Genomic DNA, 18,831 nt, shown 5'->3' with positions numbered 1-18,831 from the left:
GATATATTTCTATGCGATCAATTAATATGAGACGATTTATATAATTTTTTAAAGGGCTATTTTTATAATATCAAAATAAAGATGTATATCATAAAAATGTTCTATTATATAAGGAGGTATTATATCATCGTTAAGATGTATGGTTAATGCACATAGTTTTAAGTTCGAATTTTTTAAGCAAGTGACCATGACAGTGGGATGCTGTGCCAATCACTTTTACGCGCAAGCTAATCTAACACAATTTTTATATCATCACGTTAAGTAGATATTAATTTTAAAAGTTAGTAATAATATTATATCGATAGGATTAGAAAGGTTATGTAACAATTAAGGAAAATGTTGGCTTAACAATTAAGAAAAGTTTAGTGCTAAATATTGCCAAAAAATTCTTACTAAATTTGTGGCCTAATTCCTATAAATTTGGATTGAGTAAAAATATTTTTTAAGTGCCATTTTCAAGTTGGTTTTCATCAATATCAACAATTAATTATGAAATTCAATGGCAAGATCTCCATTCAAAAAATAAACAATTAGGAAGCAAGATCTTGATTCAAAATTTAAACCCATCAAATCAATTTTAAAATCACCTTAATCACATCACTCTCTCAATAACTAATTACTATTTTTATCCTCCTAAACATTAGCTAAATAAATTAATTTTTGGCATCCCAAGAAAAAATATAATGAAATATTTAAATAAATGAAATATAAATAAACAAAGGAAATTACAGTTCTACGCTCCATCCACACCTCTCTCTTATTAATTAGTATCATTGTCACTTTATTGCCAAAAAAAGATTCAAAATTTCGTAAGTCCAAATATAAAAGAAAGCCTTTTAGAGAAGATTGTGTGCAGACGTTAAGTGTACTGAGCTAATGATCATGGAAGATCAGTGAAGAAAAAGATACGGAAACTGAAAGATCTTCTCTTAACCCAACTGGGAAAGGAGAAAGCTCAGACTTCTATTTTTTCTATCTCTTTCCGTAGTCAAAGAGTTGAAAAACGGTGAATAAATGAGAAAAACAAGAATTTGGTTGGTCAATTTGCTTTATAAGTTGTTCAGGTAAAAAAGTTGAACCAAAATAGCAAGAGGGTTAAAGTTATTTTCTTTTGCTTTTGTAGTTTGAGTGGTTGGAAAGAGAGAGGAAGTTCGGTTTTTTTATTTGATTGAAAGGGAGGGAAGTGGAAGGCTTTTTTGGTTTGAATTTGAGAAGGTGCGTCGAATCTTCTTACTGTTGGTTGTTTGTTGTGAATATTGTGATTTATCACAACTTTTTTTTTGTTTTTACTTGCACTTTAACTTTAAATTTTGTATGCTGCTTTGTCTCTAATATTTGTTTTTGTATACTTTTCGTGAGTTTTGAACCTTATTTTATAGTAATCCTTTTATGGCATTTCTGTATCTTTCTGTGACATCTTTTTGTCTTGTAATGCAGAGTTCTTCACGAGGTTGTGTCAGATTTTCTTTTCAAAATAACACTTCAGAACCCCCAAATGTTTATCCTTTTTATTTTTTTTTTATTTTAAGGTTTTGATTCCTTTTTTATGATTATATTTTGCTCCATACTGTTCTCATCAGTTCTCTTCTTGCAACCTGTAAAGATTCTACAGATCTTTCAGTCTATAAACTCCACTTGTATCTTTTGATTCAGTTTTTGAAACACATTTTTTTTTCGTTTCTCTCACTTACCCTTCTTTTAAATCCTTTTATTTCTCAATGAACTCCACTTGTCTCATTGTATCAGTGCTTCACATTTTTGTTTATTCCCTCTAGTTGTGTCACTTCAAACTCTACATAAAGAGAGGGAATAATGTTTCTTAACATATTTTAACGTTTTGTTTTGTTTCGTTTCTCTTGTAATCAAATTCATCTTCTTCAGTGGCAACAAATATGGGCAAAGCTACAAGGTGGCTAAAGGGCTTGCTGGGTATGAAAAAGGAGAAAGAAAAAGACCATTTAGAGAACTCATTTTCAGATTCAAATTCAAGTTTCAGTGACAACAGGAAGGAGAAGAAAAGGTTCAGTTTTGGCAAGTCATTGAAAGACAGAAGTGTGAATTCTCAGATTCGAGCCAACATTGCAGCTAATATTCCAGCAAGAGACATGGACTGGCTCAGGTCATACATTGCAGACTCAGAAAGTGACCAGAACAAGCATGCAATTGCTGTGGCTGCAGCCACCGCGGCCGCCGCAGATGCAGCGGTGGCTGCGGCTCAGGCAGCCGTAGCGGTTGTGAGGCTGACTAGTAATGGTAACAGGGCTCTTTCGGGTGGAGGGAAAGAGAAGTGGGCTGCTGTGAAAATTCAGACCGTGTTTAGGGGCTATTTGGTATGTGGGATTTTGTTTTTGATTCATTTACTCGCCACTTTTTGCTTTAATTTGATTTCACAAATAGATTTTATCAAGTGGGTGGTTTTATTTTATATTTCCAATGTTTCTGTTCACTAAGGCATGTTTGTGTTACTGCCAAATAGTTATGGTAAGTTTTTCGGTTCACTTTTTGCTTAATTTTTACTTATGTTGGTGCCATTAAAATATGGTCCCTAAGATTCAAATGGTAATGGAACAGTATAAATGCTCTTTTTACTTTCTATTCTAGTGCTTTTTAACTTTTTCTTTTGCTTGGAACTGTAAGAGTGTTTGATTTGTGTTTGTGGTGGTGCTTTTCTTAATTGCTACTTTATGTCTGTTCTCTAAAGCTGGTTATGGATTATATTTTGTTGGTGAAACAGTACATATGCTTTTATAGAGTCAATGGATTAGTTGGCTACTTTGACTTAGCAGTTAGCCCAGTTTTTCTACTTCTTGTATTCTGGTCCCCTACCCTGAATTTGAAATTTTGAAATTTGAAGTCTTGTTTTCTGAATTGGGTTTCTTTTGTTGCTGCTTACTTTTTGTGAATCATTCTTGTCATGATTGGTGATTTACAATTGCATTAAGGCTTACCCCGTTTGCTGATTCTGCTTTTAAATGAATAGTTCTGCATTTCTGTGTATTTGAACTTCAGTTTGGTTAATTTCAGGCCCGGAAAGCCCTTAGAGCGTTGAAGGGATTGGTGAAGATACAGGCTCTTGTTCGAGGGTATCTTGTCCGAAAACGGGCAACTGCAACACTTCACAGCATGCAAGCCTTAATCAGAGCTCAAACTGCAGTCAGGTCTCAGCGTGCTCGCCGCTCTTTCAATAAAGAGAATCGATTTCAACCAGAGTTTCGACCACGAAAATCCATCGTAAGGATACTCTCCATAGTCTTCCTTATTTAGAGATCGATTTGATTGGAACATTTGAGTCTCATTTGAGTGTTATGAATGTTTCCAGGAGAGGTTTGATGAAGCAAGAAGTGAAATGCATAGTAAAAGAATATCTGTATGTCTTGAGAGTCCAATTAATGGATTTGATGAAAGTCCTAAAATAGTCGAAATCGACACATTCAAGCCAAGATCAAGGTCTCGTCGCTACAATGCTGCATTTTCCGAGTGTGGTGATGAGCTATATTACCAAGCAATGTCATCACCTCTTCCATGTCCAGTTCCAGCCCGAATCTCAATCCCCAATTACCAAAAACATCCAGATTTTGAATGGTGCTTCACCGGCGACGAATGCAGGTTCTCTACCACCGCGCACAACACCCCTCGTTTCGCAAATTCTGTTCGATCTAGTGCTCCTCTAACTCCGTCCAAGAGCATATGCGGTGATATGTACACCAGGGGTTATTCCAACTTCCCAAATTATATGGCAAACACACAATCGTTCAATGCAAAACTGAGGTCCTACAGTGCCCCAAGGCAAAGACCTGAACCGGGGGTGAAGAAGAGCCTTTCGCTGAATGAAATTATGGCTTCAAGAAACAGCATAAGCAGTGTGAAAATGCAGAGGCCCTCCTGTATTCAAGTTCAAGAAGGTTTGAACTAGGAAGTGATTGTATTTGTGAGAAGAAGAGTTTGATGATAAATTTGGCTAAGGTTTAATTTTTCTAGTTTTTATGTTAACCGCAAGCAAAACAGGATAGAACGAAAAAAAGTGCTTGTGTAAATTCTTTCAATATTTCTTACTGAATCTTTGCCTTATCAATGAAATGAGAGAGCTCTTCAGTTTATGTTGCAAATGTAATTGGTTTGTTCTTCACTTCACAATTTACAAACCTAGTGCTTTCTTTATTTCATCTTTTTTCTTTGGTAATTTTATGTTTAAAAAGTGTTTTTTTTTTTTTTTTAATTTAATTTAATTTTATACTTCTTGGGTTTTATATTATACGCAAAGGTCCTTAAATTTTAAATGTACAAATTAAAAGTTTTTTTAAAATTATAAGCATTTTTTATTTTTTTATAAATTATTCTGTCTTGACTAATCTTTGGGTGAGATTAGCATACCCGAGGAATGCTTAGATGAGCAATCCCCTTCCACTTAAAACTGTGATGTTTAGATGTAGAATCGAAACTTAGACCTTACGCCTATTTACACAACCTCTAATTCGCCCTAACTATACCGCCAATGGATTCTGTAAAATCTTTATTTTGATAAACTATACTCAAAGAATTTGTACCAAATAGACCCTAAATCTTAACTTGCATATTAAAATGTTTCAATATTAGTTAATTTTAATAAGAATATTATCAAACTTTAGAGCAAACAACTTTTTCCCACCCAAGGATTGCCTTATTGACACTTTCCCACCCAAAAAGTTTCAAAATACTACTTTCTCACACAACGTTTATATTCTGTTAATATCCAAAATACACTTCACTTTCTCAACCAGCGTTCAACGAATTACCAGGAGCCAAGGTAAGAGGGTTTTTGTAGAATGGAGGGCGGTGGATCAAATGGTGATGACTGATTGAATATTCGCTGTTGACTGGAAATTAGCTAAGAACAACAAGAAACCTTAGCTTTGCGGTGGCAACAATCGGCAAGAAATCAAGTGCCAGAATGAGAGGGGTTTTGTAGAGAGTAGACCAGAGGTTCAAATGGTAGTGACATAGAAAATTTTCGCTGTCAGAATCGATTAGAATTAGCTTTTGGTAGTCACTGAATATTAACTTTGAGTGAAAAAATTGTATTTTGAAACTTTTTGGGTGAGAAAGTGTCATTAAGGCAAACCTTGGGTGGGAAAAAGTTGTTTACTCTCAAATTATATAAGAAAATACTTGAATATCTTATTTATGTGTCAAGGAATTAACTCTACTGGGGCTGTCTGGAAGGGGCAGATATTATATAACGAGGGTAATATATGTTAAATTGAGTAGATAATCATGTTTGGTTGTTTTGTTAAAAAACATTCCTGGAAAAAAAAGTGTCGAACACTGCCAATTTGGGGGTAAATTGCCAGGAATAATATTACCTGGGGAGAGGCTGTCATTAAAACATTCATCTGGTAATCCAAATTTTTGTCCAATCTTGCCCCAAAACAGTGGACAATGCAAACAAAAATATCCTTTGCTTTGTTAATAATTACAAAACAATAAATTTGCACAAGCAGACAGATTTGTCCACAATTTTTTAATTTTTTGGACGAAATTGTCATGGTTATTCTCATTATTTTCATAAATGCCACGAAATATTGGTGTACCCATATTATCCTCACGTATTTGAATATTGTGACCAATATGCCCTTGGATTTCAATAAAACTATTACTGGCCATTGCTTGCATTTTTGGAGATGTGTTATTACTTGCATTTAGTTGAGAAGATATTGAATGTTGAAAGAAGTAAGTCAGGTGCCTGAGCTTCCTGGCCAACTGTATATTGTTGTAAAGAAATGAAATACACCATTGTTGGGTAATTGCATTAAAAACCTCCATTGAAGATCTTTGTTAATGAATTTATGGAAGAATCTTAATGTGTCGGTCCATAATCAACTATGTCTGCATTATGCTGGACAAGAAATTGTGACAAGTTTTCCATTTCCATCTTTATATCAATAACACTTTGCATGAGAAAATTTAAATGACAGCTATAATGAATTTTCCAAAAAAAAAAAAGGTATTTCAAGAGATCTGTTATTACTGTCAACCAAACACATTAATTATTAATACATCTCAATTGAACCAAGCACACTAATAATTTAAATCCAATAATCTACAACGTAATCTATATTTTCAATAATCTTATTACTAAAATAAAAAATATTATATAACCCATGTTACATGAAAACTAGACCAGTTCGACCAGTAGCTGATGTCATCTTTGGTCTGGTATCCTCTGAAAACTGGTATTTTCAATCAAACTGGATTTAGCAGCGGTTGGACCGTCGGAATAGTGCCTAATCGCGGTCCAATCGTAACTCAATCCCTCAGGATTCCGGCTTCGTTCGAGGGAGAAAACACCACCATTAGACTTAACGACGTCTCCACGACAAAACCCAGCCATTTTCAGTGGCCGTCGTCTAGCCTTTGTCACTTGCCATCCACCTATGGTTCATGCGACCGTCGGACTTCCTTCTTGATTACGACAAGTTCCGACGCTGATGGAACTCCCTAACACCACCATCAGATTCATCGGCACCTATACATCAAAAGCCCTATGATTCTAAACTTTGATTGACCGTCGATTGTCGCTGCCGCCACCAGTCACTAGTCTCTTCACGTGACAGGGGTGTTTTGGACATATTTCAAACCTTAAGGGAGTATTATATAAGTGTTTTTGATGAATTTTAAACATTTAGGGACTAAATAATTTTGCAGGATACTGTCCAACCGACAGATCCAATCGATCAAACTGGAAACCAGACCCTTGACGGGTCATAGTCCGGTCTGGTTTTCATAACATTGTTACAAAGTACAAAATTGGATTTGAATGTCCCTTAAAAATAAATAAAATAAGAAAAGGTGAATCTTTTATTTCTAATCTACAATCATTAGGGTTTTGGTGTGACTGTTATCATATATTTAGGGTTTAATTAAGTTTAACCTAACCCTCCCATCTTGATATTGACTATGCTTGCATCATCCTATTATTGATTGCCCTCACATGCTTCTTATAGTAAAAAGCATAATCATTAAGGGGTATTGTGGGTATTGAATTCTTGACTGAATCATTAGCTCCTTTACTAGACCTGTGTCATGCAACAGCATCATCCAGCGTTTCGTGCAGTGTGATGATAACTGATGAGATCTTCAGTTTTTGTCCTCAGACATTTTGTCATGATTCCACTTTTGCCCACGTTTTGTTGTTCTAATTGCATATAAGTATGTATCCTCTTTTTAAGACATGTTTTATTAGCCCACCCCACCCCACCCCCATCTCATAAATCATAATTATTGCAAAAGGTTCACATTTTTATATATATTATAAGATTATGTTGATAAAATATTATATAAACTATTATTTAATCCATTAATTGAATATTGTATACAATTATCATAAAGTATTGTACATTTTTAGATGTTTTTAATGTCTCTTTGTCAGTTCTTGTTTGTAGTACACAATTATATGGAATTTCAGTAAGGGTTATGACCGATTTGGTTGAAAAAGAATAGTATATATTTTCGTCAGGGATTTTATGAAAAAAATTGTCTCATCTTCCTATCATTCCTTACGAAAGATATTTAATCTATCGGAATAAAAGTGAAAAAGGGTATTTATGTTCGTCGGTCCTTTATATGAAAATTAGAGACTCGGGGGCTATTCTTTTAACTCGTACTAATGAGAATTTGACTCTTTTTTTTTTTTTTTTTAAAATAATGAGTGAATAAAATGAAATATCAATTGAGGATTATGATAATAACCCTAATGTGACCACAAGTTTTTTTCCCATAAAAGACAATATCAACCTTATATAATCATATGACCCATTTTTTAAAAAAAAATTCATTTAAAAAGAATAATTTAAACTGAAATTTGCAATACCAATAAGGTACCTCAAATAACAAACACAAATGATAAAAAAACACTTCTCAATTGTTTAAAAACTTTGAATAGAGGGAAGAGACATTGATAATCACTAAGAGGTTCAAAAGAATTAATTGTTTTTTGGAAGCACATTTACCAATAGTATTTAGGCTTAATGTGTTTGGTTAAACGGCTATGCTTATGTCATTCAAACAATTAAAAACAAATCTAGCCTAATTAATTAATTTAATTAAATACTAATCTAGGATTAGGGCTAGTGCCTTGTAATTCGGACCTTTTAAAAAATAGATTTTAGATAGATTGAACGAGAAACGACCTTTTCCCACTCAAGTTTTGCCTTAAATGACACGTTCTAATCCAAAAAGTTTTAAAATATCATTTTTTCACCCAAAATTTATATGTTATTAATACCTAAAATACATTTCACTTTCTCAATCGACATTCGGTGAGTTACTAGGAGTTAGAGTCGACTGAATATTTGTCATCAAAATTAGCTAAGAACAAAAAATCCTAACTTTGTCATGACCGACAATCGGTGAAAAATCAAGTGTTACGGTGAGATATGTTTTGTAAAAAGAAGACCGAAGGTTCAAATGGTAATGACAAAAAGAATTTTTGCTATCAAAATCAGCTTTAGATAGTAATAAAATATAAACTTTGAGTAGGAAAATGGTATTTTAAAACTTTTTGGATGGTAAAATATCATTAAGATAAACCTTGGGTGAGAAAATGTCGTTTACTCTAATAGATAATACAATTTGAAGATTTTTACCGAGTCAAAATTGCATTAATTACTATGCGAATTTCTATTAGTAATTGTGTAATTTGATTGGAAGTTTCAAATAAAAACAAAGTGATGATAATATCTTTCTTTGACTATCTTGAAATGTGGCTTATTGGACATTGTTGAAACTCAAGAAGAAACAACGATGTAGTGTGCTTGGGCTTAATTAACTACCCTATCCTTGTGCTTAGCACTAATTAAACCCTAATTAATATTTTGATAAGTTCTTAATTACTATACAAGTTTTTGATTGTAGTGCTATTTAAATGGTAGCTCTAATTTCCAATAAGAATAAGAGAGAATGAGGGTGATTGGAAGTATAAGAGGGATTTGTCGATATAGTTCATTTATTTTAAACCTGCATTGTCTTTTGTGATTGGGCCAAAATGGGCTTTTTCAGGGCCTAGAATGACCCACAAGCAAGGAAAAAGAAAATAATTTATGTATTTAAAGAACTTATTTTTAGATGATGTAGTACAATGCTTTATTTTGTTTTTTTTTTTAATTGTAAATAAAGTTGTAATATTAATAAAAATATATAACTTCAAAATCTAATTAAATAAATACTGTAGGTTTGAAAAAACAACTGGCCTATTAGCTCAGTTGGTTAGAGCGTCGTGCTAATAACGCGAAGGTCGCAGGTTCGAGACCTGCATGGGCCAAATTTTTAAATTTTAATTTTTATGGGCTGGGTCAAATTTCACGGGCCGGAGAAACTGAACTGACCGTTGGGCAACGGTCGAAAACACAAATTTAAAAATTTCAAACACAATTGAATAATTTGGAAGTCACCAACGGTCATCTGCTAACCAATCTCTCTGGCTCTCGCTATTCTGCAACTTTCTCCCTCCAATTTTTCTTGCGTCTTTCCTCGCTAAATATTTTCACTCTTTTTTCTTACTAAATTCTGTTTCTCCCTTCAAATTAATCTGCTTCTTCAGATCTTAGGGATTTGATAACTGCCACTGAAGTTACAAAAAAAGTCAAACAAATGGAGGGTTCCAATGGCAAGAGTGTCTCCTCAAAAGCCTTTGTCAATATCAAAACATCTTCAACTAGTAAGTTTGCTTCTCTTTTCCTTCTTGATCTGTTTGTTTGTTGAGAAAATAGTCTGAAAATCAGAGGAATTGAATTAATTGTAAGAACTTTTTGCATTTTTTATTCAAGAAATTTTGTTTCTAATGTATAGGTACAGATGAGAATGATGAAAGTATAAGTTTGCAAAACTCAAAGAAATCAACAACAGCAAAGCATTTTATGTCACCGACTATATCAACAGCTTCAAAAGCCGTTGCTCCAAGAAAGAAAATTTTAGCTGAAAGGAATGAAAATTGTGATACCCATATCCCAAATCCTTTAAGTTTCAGCCTTTGTGATGATTCTTTGTCACTTAGTGATGATTCATCTTTGAAATCTTATGACCCTTCAAAAAATTGTACCTCACCAAGGCCTAAGTTTCTTAGGTATAAGCCTAATAGAAGAAGAGAGATAGTCTTAAGGCATGAAAATAAGGTCAAAGAAATGAAAGAGGATGCTTATTTAGTCTGTGCTTCTCTAGATGTTTTGGTGAAGGATGAAGTTGAAGTTGAAGAAGTAGAAGATGATGATTATGAAGTGGAGTAGGAGGAGGAGGAGGAGGAGGAGAAAGAGGGATTTTTGAGAAGGTTTTTGAAGTTTGTTTTTGTATTTTTTGTTTTGGTGTTATTTACTTTGTATATTTCTTCAATGAACTCTCCAACATCTTCTCATGCTTTTCAAGCTATTGAGGGTCTTAAAGATAAGTGGTATCCTAAGATTCATGATGGTGTATACGAGGCTATGAGGAGTCTTAGGGGTGAAGATAATATCTTGAGAACAATGGAGTTTAAGGATTTTGCGAAGATATTTATGGGTGGTAGTGAGTTTGTGGGAGATAATATGGGTTTAATGAAGTTAAACCAGACTTTTATTAATGAGGGATTTAAAGAAGAAGAGATGGTTGAAGATGTTAACTTTGAAGAAGTGAGTGATAATTTGGGTGAAGTGGTGGAGCTACAGGGTGGAGAGAGTAAAGATTTTGGTGAACTGATAGAACTACAAGCTGGAGGAAGTGAAAACTTAGAGGGTTTTGATCAGATTGTTGAAGATGTTAACTTTGAGAAAGTTGATGAAGTGATTGATAATTTGGGTGAAGTGGAGGAGCTACAGGGTGGACGGAGTAAAGATTTTGGTGAAATGGAAGAGCTACAAGCTAGTGAAAGTGAAATAGTAGAGGGTTTTGATCAGATACTTGAGAATGCTGAGTTGAAAGGGACAGAAGAAAAGGTAGAGAAGCTTGAATCTTTTGAAGATAATCAAGAAAGTGAGGTTGTAATGGAACCGGTTCAAGAAGTTAACAATGTGGTGGCCGGGGGCTCGAAAATGGTTGAAAGTGAACGCATCACTGACATTGAAACTCTCAATTCTGAAGCAGAGAGTAGTTCGAAGGAGGGGCTTATGGAGCAAATTGAAATGATCAGTTTCATGGCTGTGGTGGGTGTTGCTCTACTTTTCGTGGTTAAGGTATCTTTGTTAATGGCTTTTAACCTTACGAAGAGAAATATTAGAAAGGAAACTCCTCCAATCATTAGGCCTTGCAGTAATGAATCTGGGGTAATGGAGAAATGCAACCCAGAAATTCCTAAAGAGAGAGAGGAGCATGCCAAATGTGTCGATTCTTTTTCGAGTGCTATCCCCTTGGTTAATTCCATAGTGGCAGATTCTAAAGATACGAACCAAAGCCGAGGGCCATCGATTGAATTGCTAGCTGAATTTGAGGTGGGGGAGATAAGTTTCTCTCTTAGAAGTTGTGGTATGAAAAAAAGTAGGATTGAAGAAAGTGAAGTGAGCAGCCATTCTGTTCCCTTGGACAAGGAGTTTGGTAATTGCAGCAAGGCTCACTCAGTTTCTAGTCATGAAAATTTCTCTGAGTTCTCTGCCATGAACTCCTTTTCCTATGCATACATTACCCCTGAGAAGAAAATTTCAAAGAAAGAGGTCAGGTTCTATTACAAGCTACCCTTCAATTTTTGTTACTTGTCTAGATAATTAACTAGTTTCCATTAACAGTTGTTTTGTTTTGCTTCATAGAATCATTACTTAATCCCATACTTAAAAGTTTTTTTGATTTAGTATAGTTTTATAGTTCTAGATTACTTCTGATTAGTGCTATGATTTAGTCCCTTGAAGCTTTTGTAATGGTTAAATCAATTTGGACTTTTGTTGTGTATGTTATAACAGGATGTTCGAGATGGGGAGGCAAAGAAGGTGGTTATAACTCCAGTGAGGAGATCAAGCAGACTCCGAAACCGCACAATCACATCTCCATGAATGCTTCTCACTTGCAGCCATAAGAAACAGCACTCTCTGTTGTTTCCATATTAAAGCCTGTTTCCACTGAGAATCATTGCAGAAAATGCTTACTTACTTTGTAGGAGCTGATCAATATTGTAGCTTATCCAAACTTACTTTGCCTATCAAGATAATGATAATCAATTAATCTCCCCTTCCTTTTATCTGCCCTTTTTACTATTCTCTTTTGTTTCGCTTTTTGTGCATATTTGTCATCTATCAGAAGTTGGAATGATTAGCATAAGCTAATACTGAAGTTGGATTGGTTATCAAAGCACCAATGATATTGTATATATTGAATGTCTGTGGGTGAAGTGGATTCCATGATCAAGCAGATAATGTTGAAAAGAGATGACAATGTTAAAAGTATTGAGACAAGGTGGGGAAGACAACATTGTTTAAGGTGTTATTTCAAGCTAAAAAGAACATGGTTTTCGGATGTGCTTTTATTAAATTCCATATGCTAGAACACAGTTTCAGGTGTTATTTAATAAAGTTGATATTGGGGAACATGGTTTTTGGAAATGCTCTCTGATTCATATTTGCTTTAAATCCTATGTTATCTTGAAAAACAAGATTATTACTCATTTCCCTTTGTTTCCAAGTGCTTGATTGACTTTTTGGGTGGCTAACTATTTCTTAAATTATCCTATGATAAATTAATGATCACATAACTTCTATGAACTTTTACCTTAAGAAGCAATTTTTTTCTGTTGTAACCAAGGTATTCGGGTCAATTTACGTTCACTTCTATCGACCAATCCTCGGAAGAGACTAACGCAATAACCCATCGCTACGGTCTGCCACTTAAAATTGTGGATGTTCAGATGATGAATTGAACCTGAGACCATACGTCTATCTATACTATCTTTAATTCACCTTAACCATCCAAGTTACCTAAGGATGGGTATTTTGCCTTTTTGACTTCTATCTATTGAAGCCATTTCAAGATAATAGATAAACATTATGGCTCCGTTTGGTTCATTATTCTGATAGTTTTTAGAATAATCTTTTGAAAAAAGTTAAATTGGGCAGGTATTACGATGTATGATTTGAAATTAACAAAAATATCCCATATGTTTGTTTATTTACTAAACCCCCCTATAATAAAATATTAAAAGTTAACAAAAATACCTTTAACCCACCCATTAAATACGGATAGTCGGCCACCACCGTCGGAGGGTGGCTGGAGTATTTTTACAATTTCTAAAAAAAAAAATTTGAGGTGTTTAGTTAAATTAACAAATTTAGGAGGTTTAAAAGAAATTGAAAAATATAAAATAATATTTTGAGAATAATGACATTTTACTGTTTAATTTTTTTGGGAATACTAATAATAATATTCCCAAAACCGAACCACACGAAGCCTATAACACCAAGATCAAAATATCCTCCATCAAATATGCTTCAAATGATTGAAGGGAGCCCGTATATGGCATGCCATAATTTTATTATAGCTTGGATTGGAGAACCATATGACATGAATAGAAAATTCCTTGACCACAGAATTGGATGCCTTAAATTTTAGAGTATTAAAACATGGTAAGAATAACTATAGGTTTTTGTACATGAGTGGATTATTTATTTAATTTGGAAAGATAAGAGTGGATAATAATCAATATTCTAGCTTTAGCAAAGCCTGGATATGTTCAAAGATTTTAGAGCCATTAAATATATTTAGAATCTTTCCTTTTCCCTTTCATGATAGGATATTCTCATAAACTATCAGAAACCTTTATCAGAAAATTTGTAACACTCATAACATTAATTGCTCTCAAATATTTGTGTATATGGTGAATCAAATCATTCAACTGGGATTGGTTTGATAAGTTTACAGATCACAATAATCAAAAGTGCTTTTGTACAGGAGCTGGAGGAGGCCTACTATTAGCTAGAAAGGAGATTCTTCTACCAGGAAAAGATAAAGAAGAATAAGAACTTCTTGAAGATTTCTTTGATATGGTGGCCTTTGGATCAAGAACATATGATTTATGACTATCCAATCCACCGGCATAACTTTTACATGTCTTCATTTTCTTTCTGTAAGGACTCTCTTTCTTTGCCAAGTCTTCTATGCTCTTCACTCTGGACAGAGATGTGAAAGACTGTGACTTCCCTTGGAAAAATTTAGAAAGCCCTCTCCTGCATATACAAAACAATCACTCTTTAGCATAAATAGTTCTTTTAAAACTTTTTCAAGCGTCAAACTATGAACTAAACCTAAGCAGGTATCACCTCTTGTATAATCCCTATGGATCTAACCAGTTGAACTAATTAGTGCCTACGAAAAGGGTTTATATATATAATTCAAGAACACATAAATGAGCTAGAGAACTGTTTAGATTACTTACTTGATGGGGAGTTGAGCCATGAGGTCTGAGAATTCAAACAAAGGTCCATTATTAGAATTTGAAGAAGAGTTTGAAGAAGAAGCATCATCAACCAAGTCCGAAGAAGATGTTGATCCATGGGAATTAGTTATACTTGAATCTCCAAGGGATGAAGAAGAAGAAGAAGAAGACATGTTAGTGTAGGCATCTTCATGATCATCATCATCTCTATGCATGATCATCCAATTATGATCTTCTTGTTTTGCAATTGCATGCTTCTTCTTGTTATTATTATTATCATCATCATGCAGCCCTATGAAGCATGGAGCTTGCAGCAAATTTTGCTCACCTTTGGAAGCCATTAATGGAGCATCAAAAAATGAAATGATACCTTGAGAAGAAAGAAGGGTTTTTTGAAGATCATTAACACATATAGGACTTTTGTTGGAGTTCATTGAGTTATATATACACAAGAAAATGATATGCATAAAGTGTACATGGATTAGGTTGGTCATTTTCTAAGGAAATGCTTCCATCACACCTTAACACATGGAGTTTCCATGCTTTTTGACAGGATGTGTCACCGCCCACCACATGTAACATGGAGTCTTTGTGATATAATAAGGTAGACTATTCAATTAATTAATACATTTAACAAGCTTTAATTTCCACAATTTTTTTTGTTTTGATGACCAGAGTGTTCGGCTCAGTTTATACGTATCTTGATTAATTCTTGGAGTCCATTGAATACCCTACAAGCTTAATGTTTCAAGATAAACAACAAATATGATATGTAACCCCCAAAGTTCGAATTTAAGAAGTCAATGAAAGAAGCAAATCTCTTGACCGTCAGGCCAACCATTTGGGGTTAATTTTTACAATATTTATAACTAATATCCTTTGTCTAATACAATTAAAAATCTTTCCAAACAGTTAAAAAATTTTGTTTCCTCTGGGTTGGCATCATTTTAACAATCTTCGTCGTGGCAACAAATATGGGCAAAGCTACAAGGTGGCTAAGGGCTTCTGGGTATGAAAAAGGAGAAAGAAAAGACCATTTAGAGAACTCATTTTCAGATTCAAATTAAGTTTCAGTGACAACAGGAAGGAGAAGAAGGTTCAGTTTTGGCAAGTCATTGAAAACAGAAGTGTGAATTCTCAGATTCGAGCCAACATTGCAGCTAAATTCCACAAGAGACATGGACTGCTCAGGTCATACATTGCAACTAAAAGTACCGAGAACAAGCATGCAATTGCTGTGGCTGCAGCCACCGCGGCCGCCGCAGATGCAGCGGTGGCTGCGGCTCAGGCACCGTAGCGGTGTGAGGCTGACTAGTAATGGTACAGGGCTCTTTCGGGGGAGGGAAAGAGAATGGGGCTGCTGTGAAATTCAGACCGTGTTTTAGGGGCTTTGGTATGTGGGATTTGTGTTTTGATTCATTTACTCGCCACTTTTGCTTTAATTTGATTTCACAAATAGTTTATCAGTGGGTGTTTTTTTATATTTCCAATGTTTCTGTTCACTAAGGCATGTTTGTGTTACTGCCAAATAGTTATGGTAAGTTTTCGTTCACTTTGCTTATTTTTACTTATGTTGGTGCCATTAAAATATGGTCCCTAAGATTCAAATGGAATGGACAGTATAAATGCTCATTTTACTTTCTATTCTAGTGCTTTTTACTTTTTTCTTTGCTTGAACTGTAAGAGTGTTTGATTTTGTTGTGGTGGTGCTTTTCTTAATTGCTACTTTATGTCTGCTTCTAAAGCTGGTTATGGATTATATTTTGTTGGTGAACAGTACATATGCTTTTATGAGTCAATGGATTAGTTGGCTACTTTGACTTAGCAGTTAGCCCAGTTTTTCACTTCTTGTATTCTGGTCCCCTACCCTGAATTTGAAATTTGAAATTTGAAGTCTTGTTTTCTGAATTGGGTTTCTTTTGTTGCTGCTTACTGTTGTGAATCATTCTTGTATGATTGTGATTTACAATTGCATTAAGGCTTACCCCTTTTGCTGATTCTGCTTTTAATGAATAGTTCTGCATTGTGTGTATTTGAACCTCAGTTTGGTTAATTTCAGGCCCGGAAAGCCCTTAGAGCGTTGAAGGGATTGGTGAAGATACAGGCTCTTGTTCGGGAATCTTGTCCGAAAACGGCAACTGCAACACTTCACAGCATGCAAGCCTTAATCAGAGCTCAAACTGCAGTCGGTCTCAGCGTGCTCGCCGCTCTTTCAATAAAGAGAATCGATTTCAACCAGAGTTTCGACCACAAAAATCCATCGTAAGGATACTCTCCATAGTCTTCCATTTTAGAGATCGATTTGATTGGAACATTTGATCCATTTGAGTGTTATGAATGTTTCCAGGAGAGGTTTGATGAAGCAAAAGTGAAATGCATAGTAAAAAATATCTGTATGTCTTGAGAGTCCAATTAATGGATTTGATGAAAGTCCTAAAATAGTAAATCGACACATTCAAGCCAAGATCAAGGTCTCGTCGCTACATGCTGCATTGTCCGAGTGTGGTGATGAGCTATATTACCCAATGTCTCACCTCTTCCATGTCCAGTTCCAGCCCGAATCTCAATCCCCAATTACCAAAAACATCCAGATTCGAATGGTGCTTCACCGGCGACGAATGCAGGTTCTCTACCACCGGCACAACCCCCCTCGTTTGCAAATTCTGTTCGATCAAGTGCTCCTCTAACTCCATCCAAGAGCATATGCGGTGATATGACACCAGTTATTCCAACTTCCCAAATTATATGGCAACACCAATCGTTCAATGCAAAACTGAGGTCCTACAGTGCCCCAAGGCAAGAACCAACCGGGGGTGAAGAAGAGCCTTTCGCTGAATGAAATTATGGCTTCAAGAAACAGCATAAGCAGTGTGAAAATGCAGAGGCCCTCCTGTATTCAAGTTCAAGAAGGTTTGAACTAGGAAGTATTGTAGAAAAGATTTGATGATAAATTTGGCTAAGGTTTAATTTTTCTAGTTTTATGTTAACCGCAAGCAAAACAGGGAACGAAAAAAAGTGCTTGTGTAATTCTTTCAATTTTCTTACTGAATCTTTGCCTTATCAATGAAATGAGAGAGCTCTCAGTTTATGTTGCAAATGTAATTGGTTTGTTCTTCACTTCACAATTTACAACATAGTGCTTTCTTTATTTCATCTTTTTTTCTTTGGTATTTTATGTTTAAAGTGTTTTTTTTTTTTTTTTAATTTAATTATTTTATACTTCTTGGGTTTTATATTATACGCAGGTCCTTAAATTTTAAATGTACAAATTAAAAGTTTTTTAAATTAACATTTTTTTTTTTTATAAATTATTCTGTCTTGACTAATCTTTGGGTGAGATTAATACCCAGGAATGCAGATGAGCAATCCCCTTCCACTTAAAACTGTGATGTTTAGATTAGTCGAAACTTAGACCTTACGCCTATTACACAACCTCTATTCGCCCTAACTATACCGCCAATGGATTCTGTAAAATCTTTATTTTGATAAACTATACTCAAAGAATTTGTACCAAATAGACCCTAAATCTTAACTGCTATATGTTTTCATATTAGTTAATTTAATAAGAATATTATCAAACTTTGAGCTACAACTTTTTCCCACCCAAGGATTGCCTTATTGACACTTTCCCACCCAAAAAGTTTCAAAATACTACTTTCTCACACACGTTTATATCTGTTAATATCCAAAATACACTTCACTTTCTCAACCAGCTTTCAACGAATTACTAGGAGCCAAGTAAGAGGTTTTTGTATAAGGAGGGCGGTGGATCAAATGGTGATGACTGATTGAATATTCGCTGTTGACTGGAAATAGCTAAGAACAACAAGAAACCTTAGCTTTGCGTGGCAACAATCGGCAAGAAATCAGTGCCAGAATGAGAGGGTTTTGTAGAGAGTAACCAGAGGTTCAAATGGTGTGACATAGAAAATTTTCGCTGTCGAATCGATTAATTAGCTTTTGGTAGTCACTGAATATTAACTTTGAGTGAAAAAATTGTATTTGAAACTTTTTGGGTGAGAAAGTGTCATTAAGGCAAACCTTGGGTGGGAAAAGTTGTTTACTCTCAAATTATATAAGAAATACTTGAATATCTTATTTATGTGTCAGAATTAACTCTACGGGCTGTCTGGAGGGCAGATATATATAACGGGGTATATATGTTAAATTGAGTAGATAATCATGTTTGGTTGTTTTGTTAAAAACATTCCTGAAAAAAAAGTGTCGAACACTGCCAATTTGGGGGTAAATTGCCAGGAATAATATTACTGGGAGAGGCTGTCATTAAAACATTCATCTGGTAATCCAAATTTTTGTCCAATCTTGCCCCAAAAACATGGACATTGCAAACAAAATATCCTTTGCTTTGTTAATAATTACAAAACAATAAATTTGCACAAGCAGACAGATTTGTCCACAATTTTTTAATTTTGGTGCAAATTCATGGTTATCTCATTATTTCAAAATGCCACGATTGG

At 34.6% G+C, this 18,831-nt stretch overlaps 4 protein-coding genes, 1 non-coding gene and 1 pseudogene across 5 annotated transcripts; 5 read left to right on the top strand and 1 right to left on the bottom strand.

Moving 5' to 3' along the window:
* The first annotated feature begins 871 nt into the window (after window positions 1–871).
* Window positions 872–4,000, top strand: LOC116113759 (protein IQ-DOMAIN 14-like). Its single transcript, XM_031399923.1, has 5 exons — window positions 872–1,006; window positions 1,124–1,215; window positions 1,882–2,330; window positions 3,025–3,231; window positions 3,320–4,000. The coding sequence occupies exons 3-5, from the start codon at window positions 1,893–1,895 to the stop codon at window positions 3,911–3,913; spliced, it is 1,239 nt and encodes a 412-aa protein (XP_031255783.1). The 5' UTR covers window positions 872–1,006; window positions 1,124–1,215; window positions 1,882–1,892; the 3' UTR covers window positions 3,914–4,000.
* Window positions 4,001–9,221: 5,221 nt separating this feature from the next.
* On the top strand, window positions 9,222–9,295 carry TRNAI-AAU. The gene has a single exon. It is a non-coding gene; the product is annotated as a tRNA-Ile (tRNA).
* Window positions 9,296–9,521: 226 nt separating this feature from the next.
* LOC116113713 lies at window positions 9,522–10,256 on the top strand. The gene is made up of 2 exons (XM_031399874.1): window positions 9,522–9,691; window positions 9,823–10,256. The coding sequence occupies exons 1-2, from the start codon at window positions 9,625–9,627 to the stop codon at window positions 10,254–10,256; spliced, it is 501 nt and encodes a 166-aa protein (XP_031255734.1). The 5' UTR covers window positions 9,522–9,624.
* A 46-nt stretch (window positions 10,257–10,302) lies between these two features.
* Window positions 10,303–11,981, top strand: LOC116113712. Its single transcript, XM_031399873.1, has 2 exons — window positions 10,303–11,648; window positions 11,892–11,981. Exons 1-2 carry the CDS (start codon window positions 10,359–10,361, stop codon window positions 11,979–11,981), a joined length of 1,380 nt encoding a protein of 459 aa, XP_031255733.1. The 5' UTR covers window positions 10,303–10,358.
* Window positions 11,982–13,783: 1,802 nt separating this feature from the next.
* Window positions 13,784–14,791, bottom strand: LOC116113749 (lisH domain-containing protein C1711.05-like). Its single transcript, XM_031399912.1, has 2 exons — window positions 14,354–14,791; window positions 13,784–14,144 (listed from the first exon to the last, which is right to left on the bottom strand). The coding sequence occupies exons 1-2, from the start codon at window positions 14,785–14,787 to the stop codon at window positions 13,850–13,852; spliced, it is 729 nt and encodes a 242-aa protein (XP_031255772.1). The 5' UTR covers window positions 14,788–14,791; the 3' UTR covers window positions 13,784–13,849.
* A 536-nt stretch (window positions 14,792–15,327) lies between these two features.
* Window positions 15,328–17,290, top strand: LOC116113711 (annotated as a pseudogene).
* Window positions 17,291–18,831: the final 1,541 nt, after the last annotated feature.

The sequence above is a fragment of the Pistacia vera genome, unplaced genomic scaffold, assembly GCF_008641045.1.
Source record: "Pistacia vera cultivar Batoury unplaced genomic scaffold, PisVer_v2 Contig69, whole genome shotgun sequence".
NCBI classification, from domain to species: Eukaryota; Viridiplantae; Streptophyta; class Magnoliopsida; order Sapindales; family Anacardiaceae; genus Pistacia; species Pistacia vera.
The sequence above is the reverse complement of the archived record's forward strand: the minus strand, read 5'-3'. Positions and strand labels throughout refer to the sequence as shown.

What these genes read in the sequence shown, in the direction of transcription:
- LOC116113713 (XM_031399874.1), top strand. Translation starts at nt 9,625, where the DNA reads ATGGAGGGTTCCAATGGCAAGAGTGTCTCCTCAAAAGCCTTTGTCAAT. An exon ending in TATCAAAACATCTTCAACTA is followed by an intron (nt 9,692 to 9,822) that starts GTAAGTTTGCTT and finishes TCTAATGTATAG; the next exon opens with GTACAGATGAGAATGATGAA.
- LOC116113749 (XM_031399912.1), bottom strand. Translation starts at nt 14,787, where the DNA reads ATGAACTCCAACAAAAGTCCTATATGTGTTAATGATCTTCAAAAAACC. An exon ending in ATGGCTCAACTCCCCATCAA is followed by an intron (nt 14,145 to 14,353) that starts GTAAGTAATCTA and finishes TTGTATATGCAG; the next exon opens with GAGAGGGCTTTCTAAATTTT.
- LOC116113712 (XM_031399873.1), top strand. Translation starts at nt 10,359, where the DNA reads ATGAACTCTCCAACATCTTCTCATGCTTTTCAAGCTATTGAGGGTCTT. An exon ending in AGAAAATTTCAAAGAAAGAG is followed by an intron (nt 11,649 to 11,891) that starts GTCAGGTTCTAT and finishes ATGTTATAACAG; the next exon opens with GATGTTCGAGATGGGGAGGC.
- LOC116113759 (XM_031399923.1), top strand. Translation starts at nt 1,893, where the DNA reads ATGGGCAAAGCTACAAGGTGGCTAAAGGGCTTGCTGGGTATGAAAAAG. An exon ending in CCGTGTTTAGGGGCTATTTG is followed by an intron (nt 2,331 to 3,024) that starts GTATGTGGGATT and finishes GGTTAATTTCAG; the next exon opens with GCCCGGAAAGCCCTTAGAGC. An exon ending in TTCGACCACGAAAATCCATC is followed by an intron (nt 3,232 to 3,319) that starts GTAAGGATACTC and finishes GAATGTTTCCAG; the next exon opens with GAGAGGTTTGATGAAGCAAG.